Source organism: Corvus hawaiiensis, chromosome 16 (genome assembly GCF_020740725.1).
Source record: "Corvus hawaiiensis isolate bCorHaw1 chromosome 16, bCorHaw1.pri.cur, whole genome shotgun sequence".
In the NCBI taxonomy this organism is placed as follows: domain Eukaryota; kingdom Metazoa; phylum Chordata; class Aves; order Passeriformes; family Corvidae; genus Corvus; species Corvus hawaiiensis.
The window spans coordinates 6,553,079-6,573,286 of record NC_063228.1 but is presented as its reverse complement, the minus strand read 5'-3'; the positions used below and the strand labels follow the sequence as shown (position 1 = coordinate 6,573,286).

General features: G+C 54.2%; 1 protein-coding gene across 9 annotated transcripts in view; it reads right to left on the bottom strand.

The window, feature by feature from the left end:
• LOC125334226 (myosin phosphatase Rho interacting protein) overlaps positions 1–20,208 on the bottom strand; it is a 73,952-nt gene that overhangs the window by 37,412 nt on the left and 16,332 nt on the right. For all 9 annotated transcript variants that reach the window (XM_048320866.1, XM_048320870.1, XM_048320867.1 and 6 more), the window contains exons 4-5: positions 5,033–5,184; positions 2,989–3,073 (exon numbers count right to left, since the gene is read on the bottom strand). In XM_048320866.1, the coding sequence (XP_048176823.1) occupies positions 2,989–3,073; positions 5,033–5,184 (237 nt within the window). The remainder of the gene's footprint in view (positions 1–2,988; positions 3,074–5,032; positions 5,185–20,208) is intronic.

Sequence of the window (20,208 nt, the reverse complement as noted above, 5' to 3'; positions counted from 1 at the left end):
ACTGCCCTTCCGATTGTGGGACGTTTTCCAGCTGCTTGTTCCCTTTCCACGGAGCAGGGGGGAATACAGGAGTGCACGAACCGGCAACTGAAAGCTGGGAACAAGGGCTGCAAAGAGCATCCTCTCCATCCCCTCCTCCCACATCAGGTGGGCTTTAGCCCTGCATCTCCATTGGCAGTTGCAGGGCTGTGCTGGAGCCACCAGGGATCTCCCAGGGAGTGGGTCCTGGCTCCATGCACAGACATGACAAGCAGCAAATGACCTCAGTTTAAAAAAAAATACCCCTGGGGAATTTCACACTAAAGGAATGCAGTGTTGGAGGTAAATGATCCAGAGTTCACGGGCATCTGCTCAAGGGGACCCTGCTCAAGCAGAGGATCGGGCCAACCTCCAAGGTCCACCAAACGCTCTCCTTCATTGATCCAAGCCCAAAGCTAATCACCAGCTCAGGATATATATCTTTATGTATCTCCTACACACACCCCCACGTAATTATTTGTAGACATGTATTTAATGAGGTAGAGATGTGGGCCAAAAAGAAGTCTGAGAGGGAGCAGAGACATTAACTCTTTGCTGCTCAGGGGTATGAACAACTCCAAAAGGCAGAATGCACCAAAATCGGCAAAACCGGCCTCCAGTTGCATGAGGTGTGTCTGGGCATGCTCTGCTTACCCGAGCCTGCCACACCCCTGTGCAAACCCAGGGCAGAGCCTCAAATCCCACATTTCAGCCCCAAACCCTGCCTCGAGTTCCCATGGGCAGCAGGCAGGCATGGACATCGCAGTCTCTCCTGCTGCCTGCACTTCACCAGAGCACGGCAAAAGCTGCAGGAGAAACCTGCCTTTTTCCTCCTAAAACTGCAACCTACTTGCAAAGCGAAGTGAAAACACCTAACACTCCCTGTCAAAATCTGCAGCAGGAGTGGTATTCCCTGCATTGCTCCTACCCTGGTGATTTTGCAGAGGGATGATGCAAAATGATGGGGAGAGTTGGAAATGACCTTGATGCTCCAAGAGCATCCAGCTGTAACCAAGCTCTGCTCTGCCACAGACAAGCAAGAACTTTGTGAGAGTGAGAAAAACCAAGAATATAAAATTCATTTTTTATATCACAAAGGTGTCCACCCCTCCCTAAGCAGCTCTAAGACATGATCTACTGCCTGATTAGTGTGTGGCCATCTTTAAGAAGAGCGCAAGCTTTCTCCACCAGCACACGGAGAACAAGCTGAACAGCAGCCAATTTCAGGAGAGGCCATTTCACAGAGGAGAATTTCATGCTGATTTTCTCCTCAGCATCCTCTTTCCTTCTCTGGACCAGCCACCTGCATCAGCAGGATTTGGGAGGCAGAGGAAAAATGCTGCTTCTGCCTTTGCAGGTTGCTCCTAAGCGCCTGACACAGCACAGCCTCCGTCCAGCAGCAGTTCCCACATGGAGGTTGGCTTTGCAAAGTGAATTTGAGCCTTTTTCCAGCACTATGGGGCTGGAAGCCACGTAATGGAGAGAGTGGAAGGAGGGTAGCAAGCAAGACAGGGTGGTCTGTCCCAAGACAAGGGGATAATGTGCCACAAGGGTCCGTGCTCCCCATCCCCATGCACCTGGGGAGCCCATCTGCCCACAGGGAGCCGGCATCCTTCCCACAGCCGCTTCCCTTATTTGGTGCTCAGGAGCTCGGATCCTGTACAGTTTCCAAGAAGTTGCCATGGTGACGAAATGTAACCCAGAATGATGTTCTTCTGGCTCTGTGCCTCTTCTCATCTCCACCCCGTCCCCCTCTTGAAGCCAGCCTGGGTTTAGTGTTGCACCCCAGCCAAGGTGAGCATCCCTGCCCTGCTACATCCACTCCCTGCGGTGCCCCAAATGCAGCAGTCCTCTTCTTGGGAATTGAGGATTGACAGCTCGTAACACAGAGGGAGGAGGCATCTTCCCTGGAGCATCACCGGAGCCAGCACTTGAGGGGTTGTTCAGGCTGCGAGGACCCTAGACCTTGACAAGGGGTGGCTCAGACTTATAGCTTGGTGTTCAAAAAAGGATTGTCTCCCCACTAACTTCTTTCCCATTGCCCAGAACATCTTTATCCAGTGGAGTGATGAAAACTTACTCAAACAAACACTGTACAAAACCCACCCATGGCCCAGTTTGCACCAGGGCCATCCTTGGAACTTCATTAAAGAGGACCTGAAAACCAAGGCTCAGGGGAGCCCTGACCAAGGCTCAGGGGAACCCTGATGCTGGTTTTGGTGCCCCAGCAGGGCCGGAGGAGCCCTCCCAGCCAGTCCCCTGTGGCAGTGGGACGTGTGCCTGGAGGTCAGGCGGCCTCAGGGACACGGCTGTTCTCAGCCCCGGCGAGAGATGAGGGTGGCCTTGGGGTCACGTTCCCCATCTGTGGGATTCTCCCCCATTCTGGCCACATGGGAGCCCGGCAGGAACAAGTGAGTCACAGCCGGCCCCACTTTTTACCATTTATAGTCAAAGTGAGCACGAAGCCACTGCTGGGTCCCTGGAGAGCCCGGCTCCGGCCCCCGGAGCTCCCAGCCTGGCCCTGGCCTTTAGTATTTTCCTTTCATTCCCATTATCTCTGGGGTCATCTCACAGGGAGTAACTGGAGCCCGATGGAATTTCATCCTGCTTCTGACGAAATGGCCCATGAACAGCACCTCTCCCCGGTCCCCCATGGGGACCATGTGGCTTTGTGGTCACTCCCAGGACTGTGTGCAGGGGTGGCACCACAAAACAGCACCCAGGGGGCAAAACATGGTCCCAAAGCAGCCAGGAAAGCAGGAGTGTGTGACCCTGGAAGTGATGACCAGGAATTAATTTGCACCGATCTGCTGCCTTGGTTTGCCCCAGCTCTCACCCTCCACACAGGCAGCATCAGAGGGCTGCTGATCCCAATGGTTTGGGGGGATCTCTCCAGGGAGCAGAGCAAGGCCATGGCCCTGAGAAGGAGGCAAGGGACTGGGTAACAGCGTGTGTGTCCCCCTGGGTTACCTGGGGAGTTGGGGGCTCTACCTTCCTCTTCTTCTTCTGATTCTGCTTGTTTGTCCTGGGATAGACAATCAGCATCTCCAGCCACCTGCAGGCAGAGAAAGCAGAAGGTGAGGTCTGTGCCACAGGGACAGGAGTGACACTGACTTGGTCAGGGTCAGCTTGGTGAATAATACCCAGAAACCATCCTACCCAAGTCCCGCGGGGAAAATAGGGCAGGAGAAGAGGGATGACCCCAGGGTTTTTTGGCTCAAACCCTGCTCTCTGCTAAAGTGAAGCTACGGCCAGGGCTGACACAGGGCAGGGATTCAAGGATTCTGAAAGACAGTGGAGAGGGACAGAGCCTTCAGCAGGACCATCCCCCTTGAGTGATGCCAACACCCTCATACTGCAGACAAAGCGCTTTTGTCCTAGGAAGAGCAGCGTGAACTCGGCATTGAGAAGTCCTGTGTCCTCCCACCGTGGCCTGACAACCTGCCCCCGCATCTCTGAGAACTCCACAGGGATCCCTGGACCACTGGGAAACATTCCTGCTTCAAATGTCCCTGCTCCCGTTTCCTTCTCCCCCCACTTTGCATGGTGCTGCTGTAAAGCGTTCGGAGATGACCACATCAAATGGGGTTTGGTTAAGCAATAAATGCCAGAAGCACAGAATGAATGTAAAACAAATTCCCCCCCAGCCAGGGAAATCTTCCTGTCGTGCTGCAACTGCAAACGAAACCAGCCTGGCTCAGCCCCAGAGTGGGACTGCTCGGGGATGATTAATGCCTGCAGTCAGGAGCAAACGCACTGCTTCAAAACCCATCGCTGGGCCGATGAGCAATAAATCAGCCCCACCTCGCTCCGCAATGCCTCTCCCTCCCGCAGCAGGCAGGACCAGCAACAAAGGCTGAGCTGGGAACTGGAGCGTGTGGACAGGGTGGAGAGAGCAGGGCATGGGGGCTGGCCACGACTTGGGGCATAGTCACTGCTCCTGCCAGGGAGGAAAAGAGCTGGCTCCCGTGTGCCGTGATTCCCACATGGCTCTGCATCTCAGACCTGCAGCCACTGCAACGCGTTGCCGTGAACGGGGCTGGGGGGACACGTTTGCCAACCCCAGGTTCACCTGTGCTCATTTGTCTCAGTAGGGCAGGGAAATTTCAATGCATGGAAACACTCATCTGGTCAAAATTCCAAGCTCTTGGTAGAAAAATGTCTATTTCAACAAGTATTTACAAAATGAGGGGAGTCACAACCAAAGATAAGGCTTGGAAACAGAAATCTCAGCAGAAAGTGCTGACTCTGCTGCTGCCAGGGCTGGGGGAGGCAGGAGATGCCGTGCCTCAGGAACAGTGGGAAACAGCAAGTGCTCATCCCTTCAGCTTCCTGCTCAAGCTTCAAATGTCAACACATTTTGGGAGGGAGGCATTGAGCTCTGGGCACTCCATGTGGGAAAGGCTCTCAGGTGAGCAGCAGCACAGCCACACTCTGTCACTGTGTGCTGGCAGCTCGGCTCTCCCAGAGCTCTGCACCTTCACCAGTGCTGGCTTCAATCCCAGCTGGTATGTGAGTGATGGAAGAGGATGTTTCTAGGTCACCATCCAACACCTGGAGTTGGGAAATTCACCCCGATTTGCTCGTTTTAGCAGTCTAATCTTTGGTGTCAGCGAACCACTGCATACCTGCGATACTTTAATCATCCTTGGAGGTCAGATGCTCCCCTGGGACAAAGGAGCTTCCATCCCTGGGGAGAAGCATCCACCCTAGGATTCCATGTCTGCCCAGGGATGGATGAGGACCAGACGGTGTACGGCACTCAGGGTCGGACATGCCAGCCCCAGAATTATGGGACCTGCCACTGGTGTGGGGACAGGACCTGTGCCAATGGGCCGGGTACCTAATGGGATCCCTAAAAGCACTGTAGGGTCTCCGCAGCACCCATCAGGATCCCCAGCACCCAGGATCAGCCTGGGTATGCACAGCCATAGCACCCAGCCTTGGGCACCCTCCTCTTCCTCCTGGCTAATGGAAGAGCCTGGGAGTGGCTCAGCCCCAGATCTGCACTCACCCACTGATGATCTCCTTGTTCTCGGCCCGGATGAAATGCTCCTTCTCTGGTGTCAGGATGCACAAGGAGAATTTCTGCCCTGTCCGGCTCTCCCCATCCACCACATCCGTGCACTGGTTCATGTTGATGGTGCCCTGCGGAAGGGTGGTTGGCTGCGAGGGAAAGGAGAAAGGAGCAACATTAAGGAGAGAAGAGCAGAGGAGTGCAGAGCTGAGCCCTAAAACCTCTCCTGGTGGACACCAGGATGCTTTGCCCCCCAGTATCCAGATCCATCCAAAGCTCTGTGCCGCACATCTGGGGACACAGACCAACAGCTAAACTCCTGCCATACCAGTCTGGCCCACTGCTGCCAGTAAGGTGCTTCTCCTATGCCAAGTATCCAGAGAAGGATGGCTGCCCTGCTGTGGCACCCAGACACCAAGGAAAGGCACTGAGTGGCCAGCTTTGGGTCTGCAGCTGCAAACCATCTGGGCTGGTGGGGTGGCACCTGGGGACGAGAGTGGCAAAGCAGCAAGTCCCACTGCCCTCAGCACAGGATGGCTCAGGGACAAACAGACAGACACAAGTGCCAGGTTTTCCTCATTAAAATTAAAAAAACCCATGAAGTTTGCTAGGAAGGGACTACAGCATGGAAAGGACCTTGCTTGGTGGGTTTTGTGAACAGTGTCACCTCTCGGCCCCTTTGCTACAAGCAGAGCTGGTGAAGTGGGACAGGTGGTGGCCCCTGTGGCCCAAGGGGACATTGACGGACACCCAGAGGGGTGTCAGCACTGACAAGAGCTGACAGGTCCATCTGGAGCAGCGCTGGCTCATCCGATTACAGTGTATCCACTCCTTCCCAGTGCCCGCAGCCCTCCCCCCCGTGCAATTCCATGGCTCCCAGCCTGCCTGTCCCCACCAGGCTCGGTGACACCGGGGTCCTTCCAGCATCCCAGGGCAAACCTGCACCTGGGACATAAACGACCAAGGAGAGATCCCTCCAAGCTGCCAGTGGCACCAAAGAAGGACCTAAAGCAGCCTGCGGACACCTCCCCAACCTGCCAAAGCCTCCTTGTGCCCTCCAGATGGCCGGGCCAACAAGGAGACGGATTTCTGGCAGATGCTGTTAAGGTTTTTACCATGGAAACCAGCTCCCCTGCCAGCAAAACCCCTCCAAAAGCAGCCTGTGCCATGCAAAGAAAGGGTGACTGGGAGAGCTCAATGGCCCCAGCCTATAAACCCAGAGAATTCATATCAGACCGCCACAGCTCCAAGTTTTACCAACTGCAGGCAGTAGGAAATAGCCCCTTTCCCCAGGAAAGGGCTTTCCCTGCAGCTGTCTCCCTGGGTGGGAGCATCCTATGGCAGCCCAGGGGTGGCAAGGAGCTGTCACAGGGGCTGCAGCACTGGGTACATGAACGGGACCAGCTGTACATCAGGGACAACAAACCCTCCTCTTTTCCTTGTGGAAATCAGCATCCAGACAACCCCCAGGATGGAGGGAGGGAAAGCAAAGCCCAGCCCAGACCCCCAGCATGGCACATGTCCAGCCTCCCGCCCTGCACCGCCGCGGGTAGTCAGCTCCTAAGAGGATTTTTTGTCTTAGACAACAAAAATAAAACCCCGCTTTCCGGGAGCTATAAAAACCCAACGGAAAAACTTTCTCCTGTTCCAAGTGCAATCTCAGAAAAGTTTTTGTCTCGCTGGCCTCCGGCACAGCCAAGGCCTCCAGGACTGTAAGGTCTGGGTCCAACCTCCTTCACCTCCCAGAGCAGTTTTGCACCAGGGAATTCAACAAGGACAGAGGGGTGAGCAGGGAGGGAGCCCCAGTCCCATAGGGAGATCCTGGGCCACTCAGTCCCTTGACTCCCTGTAAGGCCCCTGAGGGATTTGGCAGGGAGCTGGCACGCAGGAGGAGAGGAAGAACCAACATCCTCCAACCCCATGGCAGTTCAGGGCAGCTGCTCCTGCTGCTCACACCCAGCCCTGACCAAAGCATGCCAGGAGCAGAGGAGCCGGTTTGGGGCCCCCCCACAGCCAGGCTGGCCCTGCAAAGTGGTTTTGCCGCTCAGCCCTCCCTGTGAAGGGTGAATGCTGGCATCTTGCACAGCCTGACACATGGGTCTCCATCCAGCACTGCATCTCTGAGCCAGACACCACGAACGGGCTAGGAGCAAAGCTGGGAATGACCCTCTTCCACCTGCGGCCCCAGGGATGAACCCTCCATCCCACAGCAGCTCCCCTGCACCCCTGCACCCCTCAGCAGTAGATGAAACCTGACAGACCAGCAGCCTCGCTTGCTTGGGATGTAAATTCCTTTACACCATTTGTTTCCTTCCTTGGAGGCAGTGCAGGCACTTTGAAGTGAATCAAAATGCAAATGGTGCCTGGTGGAACGCGTGTGTGCACACAAACTCCACCAAGGTAAAGGAGATGGCTTGGACCCCTTCTCTGCCTCTGAGCACCTGTTTCTGGGCTGGGGGATTTCTCAAGGCTGGGGAACCTTGGAGAAGGATGAGCAAAGCTGGTCACTGGCCAAGTGAGGACTTTGTGGCTCCAGCAGTTGGAAGGGAATAAATAAATGCAGAAGCAGAGAGGTGTTGCATGGCAGAGACACCAAAACAAGGCTGGGATTTCAACCAGCCCTTGGAAGAGCAGATGCTTTGGTACAGGGCTGAACCCAGCATCAGGCCCCAGGGTGGCTTCGTGTCTGGGTGAGGCAGGAGTGGATGCTCAGGCTCAGCTCCTGCTCCAGCTGCTGGTTGCTGCCAGTCCCCAGCTCAGGGACAGCCCCATCCCCAGGCACTGGCCCTGCCTTTGCCATCTCCCATGTTGCTGCAAATGGGATGGAGCCCATAGCTATCCCAGAACTGGATCTGGTGGCTGGGTGTGTCATTTAACTGGGGGTAGGAGTGGAAGTGCCGCAAGGTGCACCTCTGTGGAAGCAGAGGACACCATTATGGCCACCATCACCAGCTCTCCTTGAGGCCACCAGGTGCCTCCAGCCCAGTCACTTGAGCAGTCCCTGCCCCTCACCAGCTCCCAGGAAAGGGAGCACTTGCATCACAGGAGCAGCTCCAGCTCTCCACGCTGCCAGTGCCAGCAGAGGAACCGGAGACAAGAAACAATTGCATTGCTGTTTCCCTCTGGAATGACAGATCCCTACTGACACACACACGTGCTCACAGCATCCCTCTCCATAACACACAAAGCCTATAGAGTGCTCTCCTCCTCCTCCTCCTCCTCCTCCTCTCCCTCCCTGGGTGCCCAGGGCGTGAGTCATGCCATGCCCTCCACATCAACAATACCAGCAGCCTCTGGATGAGATGCAGGGATCTTTGGATGGATGCTCCTAGGATGCAGAGCTTAGCAACTGCAGCAGCCCCCTACTTGGGCAGTGGAAAGGAGGGACAGAAAGAACGGGGACCTCTTAGAAGTTTGAAGGAAGAATCCCAAGCAGGGCATTACTGCATCCTCCTGCACAGTGCTGGATGCTCCACGGGTGATGAACTCCCAGGTACAGGAGTTGATGCTGTAAATCAAAAGGGTTTATCTGCAAAGTCCCTCATTTCCATAAGGCATTGCAGGGCTGAGGAAGAAAAACAGGATTATTTGAGGTAGAAAAACAGGATTATTTAGATTCAAAAATTTCTGAATTTTTTTCCAAGGACCTTCCCTGTCATTTCTAACACGTGGGAATCATGGCAGCTTGATACAAAATACAAGGGAGCTTTGCTCAGGAGCTGTACACAGTATGTTTTGGAGCAGGTAACCCCATGGTCAAGCTCCCGAGGAGAGGCTCTGCCACGGCCTCCATGGGACATGGCCAATGCCCAACCCGTTCTCCGGGGCTATTACACAACGTGGGTTGATGAAATCTGGAACACAACCTTTAAAGAAAGGCGATGGGGCAGGGGGAGGAGGAAACCAAACAAAAGGGACATTTTACTTTCTGCCAAGAACCAGGAGGGGAAGAGAAAAAAAAAAAAACCCACAACCATTTGTCTATCTCGCATGGCGGGCTGGTTGCCTTGGCACCCGGGCCTGGCTGTCCCAGGGGAGATCATGGCTCTGCTGTCCCACTCTGGGCTCAGCATCCAGGATCTGGCTGGCTCTGCCCTGGCTCCCAGCACTGCCCTGAGCAGCAGCAAGCCTGCAGCGCCTGGGGAAGAGACATCCACGCTGCCTCCTTAAATCTGTCTTGACAAATGTTAATTCTCCCAGCTAAAATATTCATGAGGGTGGCTGCCGAGCGCAGCTCACTCACAGCACTCCCGAGTGCTCTGCAAAGGCAGCTCCTGTGCTTGCTAAAAGCTTCCCCTGTCCCAGTGCCCAGGCTCAGCTGATCACGGTGCTCCAGGCAGGATGCAAACAGAAGGGAGCAAGACCCCGCTGTCGCATTGTCACGGGCACATCAGGGCAACGTGGAGACAACCACAGCTTGAGCAAGGGCACAGACACAGCTTGGACACGCAGCTCCCAGCACCAGCACGGCACTGGGAGCCCAAACCACAGCCACATCCACCATTCCCACCTGGAGGCCATCAAGAAAGCACCAACTCCTTGAAAAGTTACAGAATCATAGAAACACCTCCAATCATTAACCCAGGGCACTACCAAATCCTCCACTAAACCATGTTCCTAAGCACCACATGTACATGTTTTTTGAACACTTCCAGGGATGGTGACTCCACCACTTTTCTGGGCAGCCTATTCCAATGCCTGACCACCCTTTCAGTAAAGAAATTTCTCCTAATATCCAATCTAAACCTCCTCTGGAGCAACTTGAGGCTGTTTCCTCTTTTCCTATCACTTGTTAGCTGTGAGAAGAGACTGACCCACAGCCGGCTACCACCCTTCAGGTGGTTGCAGAGGATCCTTTTTCAGATGTAGAGCCACCCCTTTTCAGCCATGCAAGGGGAGGCATGACCTCCTAAATCCCAGCTGGGGATACAGCTCCCAAATCCCAGCTGGGGATGCTCTGTGCACACACACAGGGCTGGCTCAGCCTGCCCCGAGCTGCCCAGGCGCCAGGCAAGTAAGGCTGGCGTGGCAGCAGGGCTTTAATGAGCCTTTTGGGCTTCCTGCCACCAGGCACGAGGCTATCGATAGGGCCACAATGGGGCCGGAGCGCTGCGGTGGGCGGATCTTATTACACTTATAGATCAGCTGGCAGGCTGAGCATCCTGGATTTATTAAATTAGACAAAGGCTCTTGAAAACAACCTCTGCAGGCTCTGCAAAAGGATGAACTGGAGCAGTCATCCACCAAAGGGCAGCAGAAGGTTGTGCTCCCACACGCCCATGGCAGCACTGCTTTCCCTGTGCCATCCAGGCAAGAGGGAGGTATCTTTTCTTGGCCACCTGAGCACACCTTTCCCACCTGCAAACCTCCTGTATCAGCATCCATTGCTCAGTGAAAGCTACTGAGAAACCTCTGGCCATGCACCAGGGAATGGAAAAACAGCTTTTTACCACTGGCAGGGGAATCACAGAATCATAAAGGTTGGAAAAGACCTTTATCATCCCGTCCAACCACCAACCCAGCATCACCACCATGTTCACCATTAAACCATGTCCTCAAGTGCCACATTCACATTGAAGTATCAAGCAACACGTCCCCTGCACTTCAGTACTCACACCTTGTGGCCCTGTGCAAGAAACTGGGGAAGATGCCCCCATATGTCACCACTGCCTGGATTCACCAGCCTGCCAGAAGCCATTATGCCTTTCACAAATGGAGGCACAAGCAGTGCTCTGCAGCTGTGGCCTTGGCACATGCCAATGTGCCTCTGTACTGGCAACAAACCTGTGCCAGCACAAGGAGAGGACAGGACACGACACTTGCCCTGGTGTAATCCAGCCAGCAATGCAAAACATCCCCCAGATGGATAAATGCCACAAATGCCACTTCCCCCTGCCCCACTACAGATTTCCCCACTGTTGACCCTGGCTAGTTCATCACAGGTGCCGACAGTCAGCTCCTGAGATTTGTTTTGCTGAAGGAATTCTCCACAGCCCCGGGTCACCCACCCCAAGGAGGTGGGATGGGTTAGCAAGTGCCACACACACCTGTCCTTGCATGCCAGCCCCTGAAGAGCCCTCCTGAGCCTCCACCAGGACATAAAACAAGATCAGCTCCCCTTTTGCCAGTGGGAAGGAATTTTCTTCCCCAGGAGCAGTTTGAGAAGGGGGTGAAGTGCAGGAGAGTTCAGCCAGGGGCCACTTTTCAGCAGAGTCGGTGTTTATGTCCACAGACAGCGAGTCTAAACACTGAGCGAGGCTGGGAGCTGCCTGCAAACTGGCTGGGAGCACCCTCGGGCTCCTCTCCCACCCAGTGCCACCTCACCTGGACATGGGCAGCACCCACCCCAGGGGAGCCCAGGCAGCAAGTTTGGGGCCACACATCCCATGTATAGCCCCGTCCCCATGGGCACCCATCCGGTGAGCGGGTGCTGGAGCGGAGCGAGCCCAGCCGGGGCTGTGCGGAGGCTGGAGCCGGCGTGTCTTGGCCTTATAAGGCTATTTTCACACTGCTCTTGCAGCTCCCAGCTGCTCCCCACTCCAAAGCAGGGTCGGAGCTGGCAGCCAGAGCCTAGCCTTCCTCCTTCCTGTTAACCTCTTTCCTGCTGAACGGCCTCCGAGGGGTCTGTGCATGGTGGGAACAGCCGTATCCAGTCCTGGCACAACCACTCATGCTGGGCAGGGAGGGTCAGCAAATCCAGTGGTGGTCACCAAGTGGGTTCAACCACCCTCAGCACTGGTATCTGACCCTCTAGGTCCACAGCAGCATCAACAAATCCAGGGAGCCTTTCAGAGAAGCTTGCACCCATGGATACACGCATTCCACTTCCAATGCCACTGGAGAGGAAGAGGGAGAGAGATGCAGAAAACATCGGTACCATGACGGGAAGGACAGCAAGGTCCCACCAGGATGGGGGATCCAGAGGGTGCTCTGAGCTGCCATCCCAGCTGTTTGCAGACCAAAGCAAAAGCCAAACGTTGCACAAAGAGTTTGGAGCATCCGCTCAACCCCTATCCCAACTCTCTGGGGACCAAAGCAGAAGCCCAGCAATGCACAGGCACTTGCCAGCCCTGCAGTACCAAAGGCACCACCTTGCAGCCCTGCAAACCCAATAGTTATTCCTTCCCCTTGCTCTACAGGATTTAGATGCATTTAAAATGCAAAATGTCCTCCTCCCCTCTGAGGAGGGGGGTGGGAGGAATACATGATAACAGATCCGACCCCATCTGCTCACAGCTGCCAGCGTGGCATCTTCCCTGCTCCCTGATGCACAGGCACGACAACCAAAGGGGAAGCAAATATCTGCAGCCTTGCAGCAAGTTGTCATGGTAATCAGCCCAATGGCAAAAACCCAGCAAGACCACGGAGGGACCAGAGCTTTGTGCAGGGATCATGGCAGGAGTCTCCTGGAGAGGGAACCGCAGTCACTTGGCGGTGGGAAGGAAAAACGGGCTTCATTTGCATCTTGATACTTGAATCTTAAATTGCACTGCTCCAAATTGGCCTTGTCAACTTTATCCTCCACCCCCTCAGTGTAGGAGATGAGTCCCAGGTGGTCCCTGCACTGCGTGCCAGGCACACATGTGCAGGAGCTCACCACCACCTCTGTGCACACTGGCTCGCACGGCCCTCCCTAGCAGCAAGGGGCTTCACCAAACACCAGCAACCACCCACACAGGTGAGATGGTCATACACACAGTGATGCCAGTTTTGGACACAGCTCAGGAAGAGCAAAGCTTGGATAGAGGCAGGATGACCTCTACCCATGTTGGCCAGCCCTGTTTCATCACAGCTAGACCTGGATTTCTGCTTCAGAAATCTTCTGCTTCCCTCACCTCCCTGGGTGAGGGAACATGACCAAGGTAATTGTCATCCAAGCAAAGCAGCAAATTAGATCAATCAAATCCCTGTACCTCCCACTAAGTAAACCCATTTCCCTTCCAGCCTAGAGGGGAAGCAGGGGCAGGTGTCCTTGTCCCCAGCTATCCCACAACCTCTCCTGCAAATGCAGCTGAGCAGAGGAACCAGTGCAAAGACAGACCAAGCCGTGAGCACCATCACAGCCATGAAGAGCCACCTCCAACAGCCATCGTCTGGAGCTCTGGATAATTTCAGGCCCTGCACTGCCCTGTGGCCACTGTGGTGGGGTTTCCCAGCTTCACTCCCCAGGACTGTCAATACAGGGTCTTGTACTGGCACTCAGTGACTGCAGAGGAGGAGAGGACAACCTTGGGGATCAGCAGCACCAGATCCGCCAGAGGCTCAGCCAACTCCCACGGGTGCAGATGCTTCAGTGGAAGTTCTTGAATCCGGCCAAATTAGTCTGGAAATCTCATTATTCCCCAGCACCCGTCTTATGAGCTTTGCAGAGCTTCCTGCCGGGCTGGGAATACCAGGAGGCCGGGCTCCCAGGGCACTCGGGGGTCTGCAGCTGGAGGTGTGAGGGCCAACCCAAGCCAAAGAGGTTGGCTTGGCCAACCAAGCAGCATCCACATCCTGCACCCCACACCCCTACAGAAAACCCCACACCCACTCTGCATTCCTTCCAGAAGCTTCCAGACAAGCTTGGACCCTGCAGACCTTCCCAAAAGCCAAGGTGATGGCTGGAGAGGGTTTTCCAAATTTTGACCACTGACCATCCCACCAAATGGCACAAAATGTGAGCTTTTTGGCCAGTTCCAAGGAAAAAAGTTCCCAACAGGCTCACACGGTTGTTGTAGGGCAAGGAGACCACCCAGCAGCACCTCGAGCTGGGCTTTGGTGCCACAGGCATGATGTGGTGGAGGCACCAACACTGATGGCAAAGAGCTGTCTTGGCCAGGCAGGCACCACCAGGTTCACAGGCAAGTGGCACCTGGGGTAAAAAGTGCTTTAAATGCCTGGAAAAAAATCAGGAACAACACACGAGGCTGCTGGAACTGTCCCAGGGTAGCAGCATTTTCTCCCTAAACCTGCTGCTCACATCTGGCTCCTCTAGAGGTGTACAGGGAGAGGAGGGAGTTCACAGCCATGAGCTGCTCCCAACCCCTCCTTTGGGAGCAGCTGTGCAATCCCAGCAGAGAGGAGCAATCTGGTGCTAGTGCATGTGAGGGGGATGAGCCCAAGAGGTTTCTCCATCCCTCATGCCTGGAATGACAGACTTCACCCCCCCCCCAGCATTGGACTGTACATGACATTAACCACCCATGCAAGCCAAATGTCCCCTCCCTCCACACATCTGCTCCATCCATAATCCCTGCTGTCCCTCCCCTAACGGGAAAGCAGCCAGGAAAGTGAACCAAAACCCTAATTATATCCCAGTAGCTCCCCAGCGCCCTGGTGATCCCTGTGACTTTATCAATGCCATCACAACAGGGCTGATGAAATATGGAGGAAAGGGCCAAGGCTGAGTGTGCTTCAAAACCCCACCTTTTCTCCCCAGTCACACCATCACAACAGGTGGAAATCCCGTACGAGCTCAGGACACTGCTAAAATGATCCTGTGTGCCTGTTCCCTGTGTCTCCTCCGCCCAAGGACTGTCACCCAGAGCAAAGGGAACTGGGAGGAGAGTGGTGACAGCCATGGGTCACAGTGAGAGAGCAGCCCACAGCCTCACTGCAGGTTACCAGGGCTCTGTTTGGCCACAAAATCATGGAGAGCCACAGCTACGGCACCTGAAGCCACAGCGCCCAAGGCTTGGAGAGTGCAAAAGCCAAGACCCCCTGAATCACGTCACAAAATCCCAAAATGGATTGGGTTGGAAGAGACCTTAAAGCCCATCCTGTACCATCCCCTGCCATGGGCAGGGACACCTTCCACTCTCCCAGGTTGCTCCAAGCCCCATCCAACCTGGCCTTGGATGCTTCCAGGGATCCAGGGACAGCCACAGCTTCTCTGGGCACCCTGTGCCAGGGCCTCCCCACCCTCACAGGGAAGGATTTCCTCCCTGCAGCCCCGTGGCTAGGGGTGCCAGAACAGCAGAGACAGGGCATGGCGGTGGGGTGCATGCCAGGAAAACATGGAGGGGAAAACCTCCATGGAAGGCGGGACCTTCCCAGCTTTCCCCAGCTCCTGGAGCACCCAATCCCCCCTCCCAGCACCTCTGTCCCCAGACCTGCTCTCCTATAGCAGCACAAGAGGAGCTGAGCTGCCTGCGGCAGGCGGCAGAGCACAAGCCTGTTAACACACTCCCACAAACCAGCTCCTGGATCAGATCCTGCAGGAAGGAGGTGAAGGGTAAGCGAAGTTGCCGCACACGTGATTTACCTATGGTAATTTCAACTTTCAGCAAGGCTGTCTGGCTGTTTTATCTCATTACCTACTTGCAGTCAGACTTCAGTGACTCCAGGGAAGAGCCTCCTCTGAAGCTTTGAAGAAACAGGGCAAAATAAAAAGGTCTTACAAAATACGTATTGCCAAGAGAGCATTCACATGCTGTTACCTGGTCCATCATAAAGGAAAAACAGTATTTCTACAGCATTTTTTTTTTCCTACTTTTGTATCTTGCAGCTCATGATAACTCAATAAGCAAGACAAATAATCAAACCTGCCTGGAAATTCTCATACTTCACCAGAAATGCCTCAAAACAGCAAAGGCAAAAGGGGGAAGGTTCCTGCAAAAACCCTGCATTTGGTAACCCTGAGAAAAGCTGTTTACAAAACCTCACTGAAGACCTCTGCTTGTCTCCACGCAAGTTTTAACCTGACATCCCTTTTACAGCCTCCAAACCTGATGAATAATTCATGCCTGGGATAAAGCAGAAATATCATATTCACCAATGCTTACCTAACAGAGAAACAAGGGCTGCAAATAAGTAACTTATTAACCCCAAACTGTGCTGCTGCTTGAACAGAGGGCACACCTCGGCTTTCGGTGGAAAAATCGCTCCTGAGCCAAGGCACTGGGGGCTGAGACCCCCCACTCTCATCACAGCTCCAGCACAAACACGCCTTGTCCTGGACTCAGTGAGATGCCAGCGGGTGGAAAGCCCCCCGAGAGCAAGGCTGGGAGCTGCCACCCTCCCTCCTCCTCCTCCTCTTCAGGGGTTGCAGCCGCCCCTTCTCCGTCGGGAGGGGAGCGGCGGTGGGAAGCCCACAACCCCGCACTCGCCCACGGCTCCAGCCGCTTTCTCAGGCATTCCAAAATTTGGCCAGAGTCTCTTTTTGCAGCACACCCCCCTCCATGGCTGGACGCCTGCCTAATTGCGTATTTATTTATTTCTGCATTTTCCCAGCTCCCCGCACACACTGGTGCAGGGTGGGGGGGAAGCCAAGGCCGGCTCCCAACGCGGACCCAAAAAAAAAGAAAACCAAAAAAGAGGGAGTGCAGCTCCCCACATTCCCCGGAGGGTGGGAGGAAGCCGGGAAGCGCAGGGCTGGCTGGGAAAGGGGTGGGAGCGGGGGCAGAAAGGGGGGACGCCGGCGGCATCGCCCACCCCCTTTGCTTTGTGCGCGCTTGGGGAAATTAAAAATAGCTGCGTCCAAAGAGTGGCTGCAAGCGCCACAAAGAGCGTGTTGAGCGGAGGCAGCTGCAAGCTATTTGCTGCCCCTGGTAATCAGCATCTCAGCTTGCAGAGCCCCTCCGGCCCCCCCAGCCCCTTCCTCCCCTGCCAGAAGCTGCCGCTGCCTTTCTCCAACCCACATATGTCATGTCAACAATCAATGAATGCAGGATCTCTGCCGGGGGAAAAAAGGGGGAATGCGCTTTGATTTTTGGAGCAGCTTTGTTGCCTTGTTCCATTCACATCCTTGTCCTCCTCTCTGAGCTGTCACTGAGGGGTATGCAGCACTGAATCCCACCAGTCAACACCAGGATACCTCATGACCCTCAGCAGGAACAGGGATGTGCCAGCTGCTGGGATGCTGCTTCTTCTAGGAGCAGGGAAAGGGATGCTGCCCAGTGTCACCCAACCTGTAGCCCACAGCCCACTGGTGGTCCTCACTGACCTGATCCAGTGGCCTACAACAGGGCTGGAAAGAATTAAACCCAACCCCATCCCCACCACATGGCTGCAGCTGGGGGGCTCAGGGTTGTTCTGCAGGCACCTCGTTTCACACCCCCCTCCCCAGCACCAGGCAACAGAAAAAAATGGTGGTTTTGTTGGTTCCTTGGATGGTTTAGTCATTCATGTGTCTGTGGACTGGCACGGCCACCCAGGGGCTGGGGGATGCTTGGGAGCCCAGCACTGTCCTGGCTTGGAAAGAGCTGGGATCAGGCACCCACTGCTGCAGCCCCTTCCCCGGGTGCCTGGGGGGATCAGGGGGCCTGAGTGAGGGTAACTGCTCAGCCTTAGCTGTGTCATTTCACTGCCATGCCTGACATCTTCCCTCCTAAATGCCATCAGAGCTTGATTTCCACATTAACCTTTTACAGTAGATACAACTTTTCCTTCACCAAGAGCCCGCAGCCAGGCTGGAAGCCACAGGTCCAGGAGTCACAAAGGAACTCCAGCTGCTACAAGTGCCTGCTTCACTCTGCCCCCCATGAACAAGACAAATGCAATCTAAACTCCAGCTCACTTCCCTCACTGCTCTGGCACACATCTTCTACACAAATGTCTTTGTTAGGTCCCGAGGGATGAGGAGTGGGGAAAAAGCAGAAGGATGGAGCCACTTGAACCTGTCCTTGCACTTAGGCCGCTCAGCCTAAGAGCAATTCCAGCTTTGTGGCTCGCCCTGCAGAAGACAATAGGGGCTGTGTTGTTTCCAGGAAGGAAGCACCTGGGCCAGGTCATCAAAGCAGCTTGTGTTAGGAGGTCGCTGGCTGCATCAAGCTTTCCCAACTCTGCTTTCATCCTCTCTCTGCCTGTTAACTCCCAAACCTCCCACCACGGACTGTTTCACACTGGGGCCTCTCCTGAGAGGGTCCTGCAGCCACAAAACGTCCTTCTCAGGGGGCTTGGATGTGGACAAGTGTTCTCCAAAGCTCACAATAAACACAGGCCATTTTGGGGCCCCAGTGATGGTCCCTGGCCATTGTCAGTCACCAGGACTCATGTGGGAGCCATCCCTGGAGGAGACCTCCCTGTTCCCCCAAACTGCCCTTCTGCAGCTCAGCAGTTTTACCTTCCCGAACACACTAAGCCAAACTAAAAGACATAAAACAGAGGGGTCAGCAGTGTAGGGAATCATTCCTGGAGAAGCCCACAGGTGTCCTGAAAGCAGGACCCACCTCCAGCAGCAACTGGGGCCAGACACTTGGAGCAGAGAGAAATGGGAAGACATGAATCCCCCAAAGTCACCATTATGGGATCCCCACACCCAATCCCAGTAATGACACTTGGATAAGCATCAAGACAGACATTAATATAAAACCACAAGTGAAGAGCTGTGCATCCTCCTTTCAACCCCTTCAAGTCTGCTTGGTCCTGGCTTCAGCAATGTCCCAGGGAATGAGTTCCCGGGGCTCCCTGCAGGTTCATGTATTTTTTTTTCCCCCAAATCAGTACTGAAAATTAAACACAACAAATTCATCAAAGATCTCTAAGCTCTGTTCAGAGTCACCAGCACTTGTGCTGTCTCTGCATCTCCTCTAGAGCAGTCACAAGGATGTGCTTGTCCCCTCTCTCTTTGGATGTCCCTTTCCTGCCCAGCCTCCCTGGAGGAGAAAGGATCTCTGCTTCCCAATTTTCCCATCATTTCCTTATTGCTACTGCACCGTCTTTGAGATATGCACCAAACATCCCACATAAAACCTCCTTACAGATCATTGTCCACCCTGACTTGACTACATCCAGTCTTGGAAAAAAAACTGTGATGGGGGTCCCTGTCACCATCTGAGCCTCACACAGTCACTTCCACCCAGCCTTCCTGTCTCTGCTTGCTTTAAATTTCAAACACGCTTTGATTCAAGCCAAAAGCTTTTTATGCTAAACAGAAACTGAAAGTCTTGATCTGGCAAACAGAGGCACTGGCAAAATTGTGTCCATGAGGGGAAACCACAGGGGATGAGGGGAATGGGGTTTGTAAAGCCTGGTGCTCCCATGGACGAGGGGGCAGGGAGAGCTTGGAAACACTTAAGTGGCAAAACGTGTGGAAAAAGTAAGGACAGAGAGGCCAGGATGTTTAAGGTTTGTTTTAATCCCTGCCAATGAATTTCAATTCTGTGCCAAAACTGAAGTAAACTGCTTTGATCTGAAAAGGAAGAAAAACACACACACGGGTTCTTGGCTTCTTAAAACAATACAGATGACAAAGGAGGGAACTACAATGAAAATTAACGTGGCGCAGCTCTGCTGACAGTGACACTTTAAGATGCTCCTTTCCTTCAAATAAAGAGGATTTTGGAGGGGGGTGAATTAGGAAACAATAATTAACACAGGTTTGTGGATCACAACATCACTGAGCACGCATCCCTCCCTCTGATCCCCCTCCATTCTCCTTTTTACCCATTTATCAGTTCTTCAGGTTTCTGTGGCCAGGAGTGGGGCCTGGGGCCAAGCAGGTCTCCAGATGTGACACCGCAGCCCTGCTGTGCAGTGCCAGACCTCCCACCTCTGAGCTGGCCTCTCTTCTCCTATTTATACACCCAGCCCAGGGGTCCCACTGCTCCCTTAACCATTCCCAGATGCCAGGCTGGCCTCGCTCTTCATCCCACCCCAGTCCCATCAGCTCCCAGCTCCCTCTTGACCTCCCTCTCTGCCCTCACAAGCTGGAGCAGGGATGTCTGCTCCATTGTACTGAGGTTAATGATACTATGATCCATCAGAGTTCCTGATTTAGGAGCAGGACCACCCCAGCAAACTCTGGTATTGAGGTGGCTGACTATTGCTTTAAGCATCCTCTTAGACCCTTTCCCAAATTCAGAAAGCAATTTGACTCCAGCAAGTAAGAGGTAGGGTAGAGTTAGGGCTCACAGCCCACCCTCACACTTCATCAAGCTGAGAAGTGCCAGACACACTGAAGTCAGTTTGCTGGGAAAAGGGCATGTCATGCCCAGGGATGCTCCTCCTGAATCCCTGCAAGGAAACTAAAAGAGCCCATCCAGAAGATGCTCTCACCTTGGCTCTCATTCACAGCATCAGCGAGTTTGAGATGCTCCCAGACAAGCCTGAATTTTGTCCTGTTTTCAAACCAGCATATGCACAAAGAAAAAAAACCTCTTAAATTAATAGTCTCAGCTATCAAAAGGAAGCCTGATGTGACACGAGAATACCCCCAGGGAAGATGCAAAATGCCAACCTAGTATAAATCT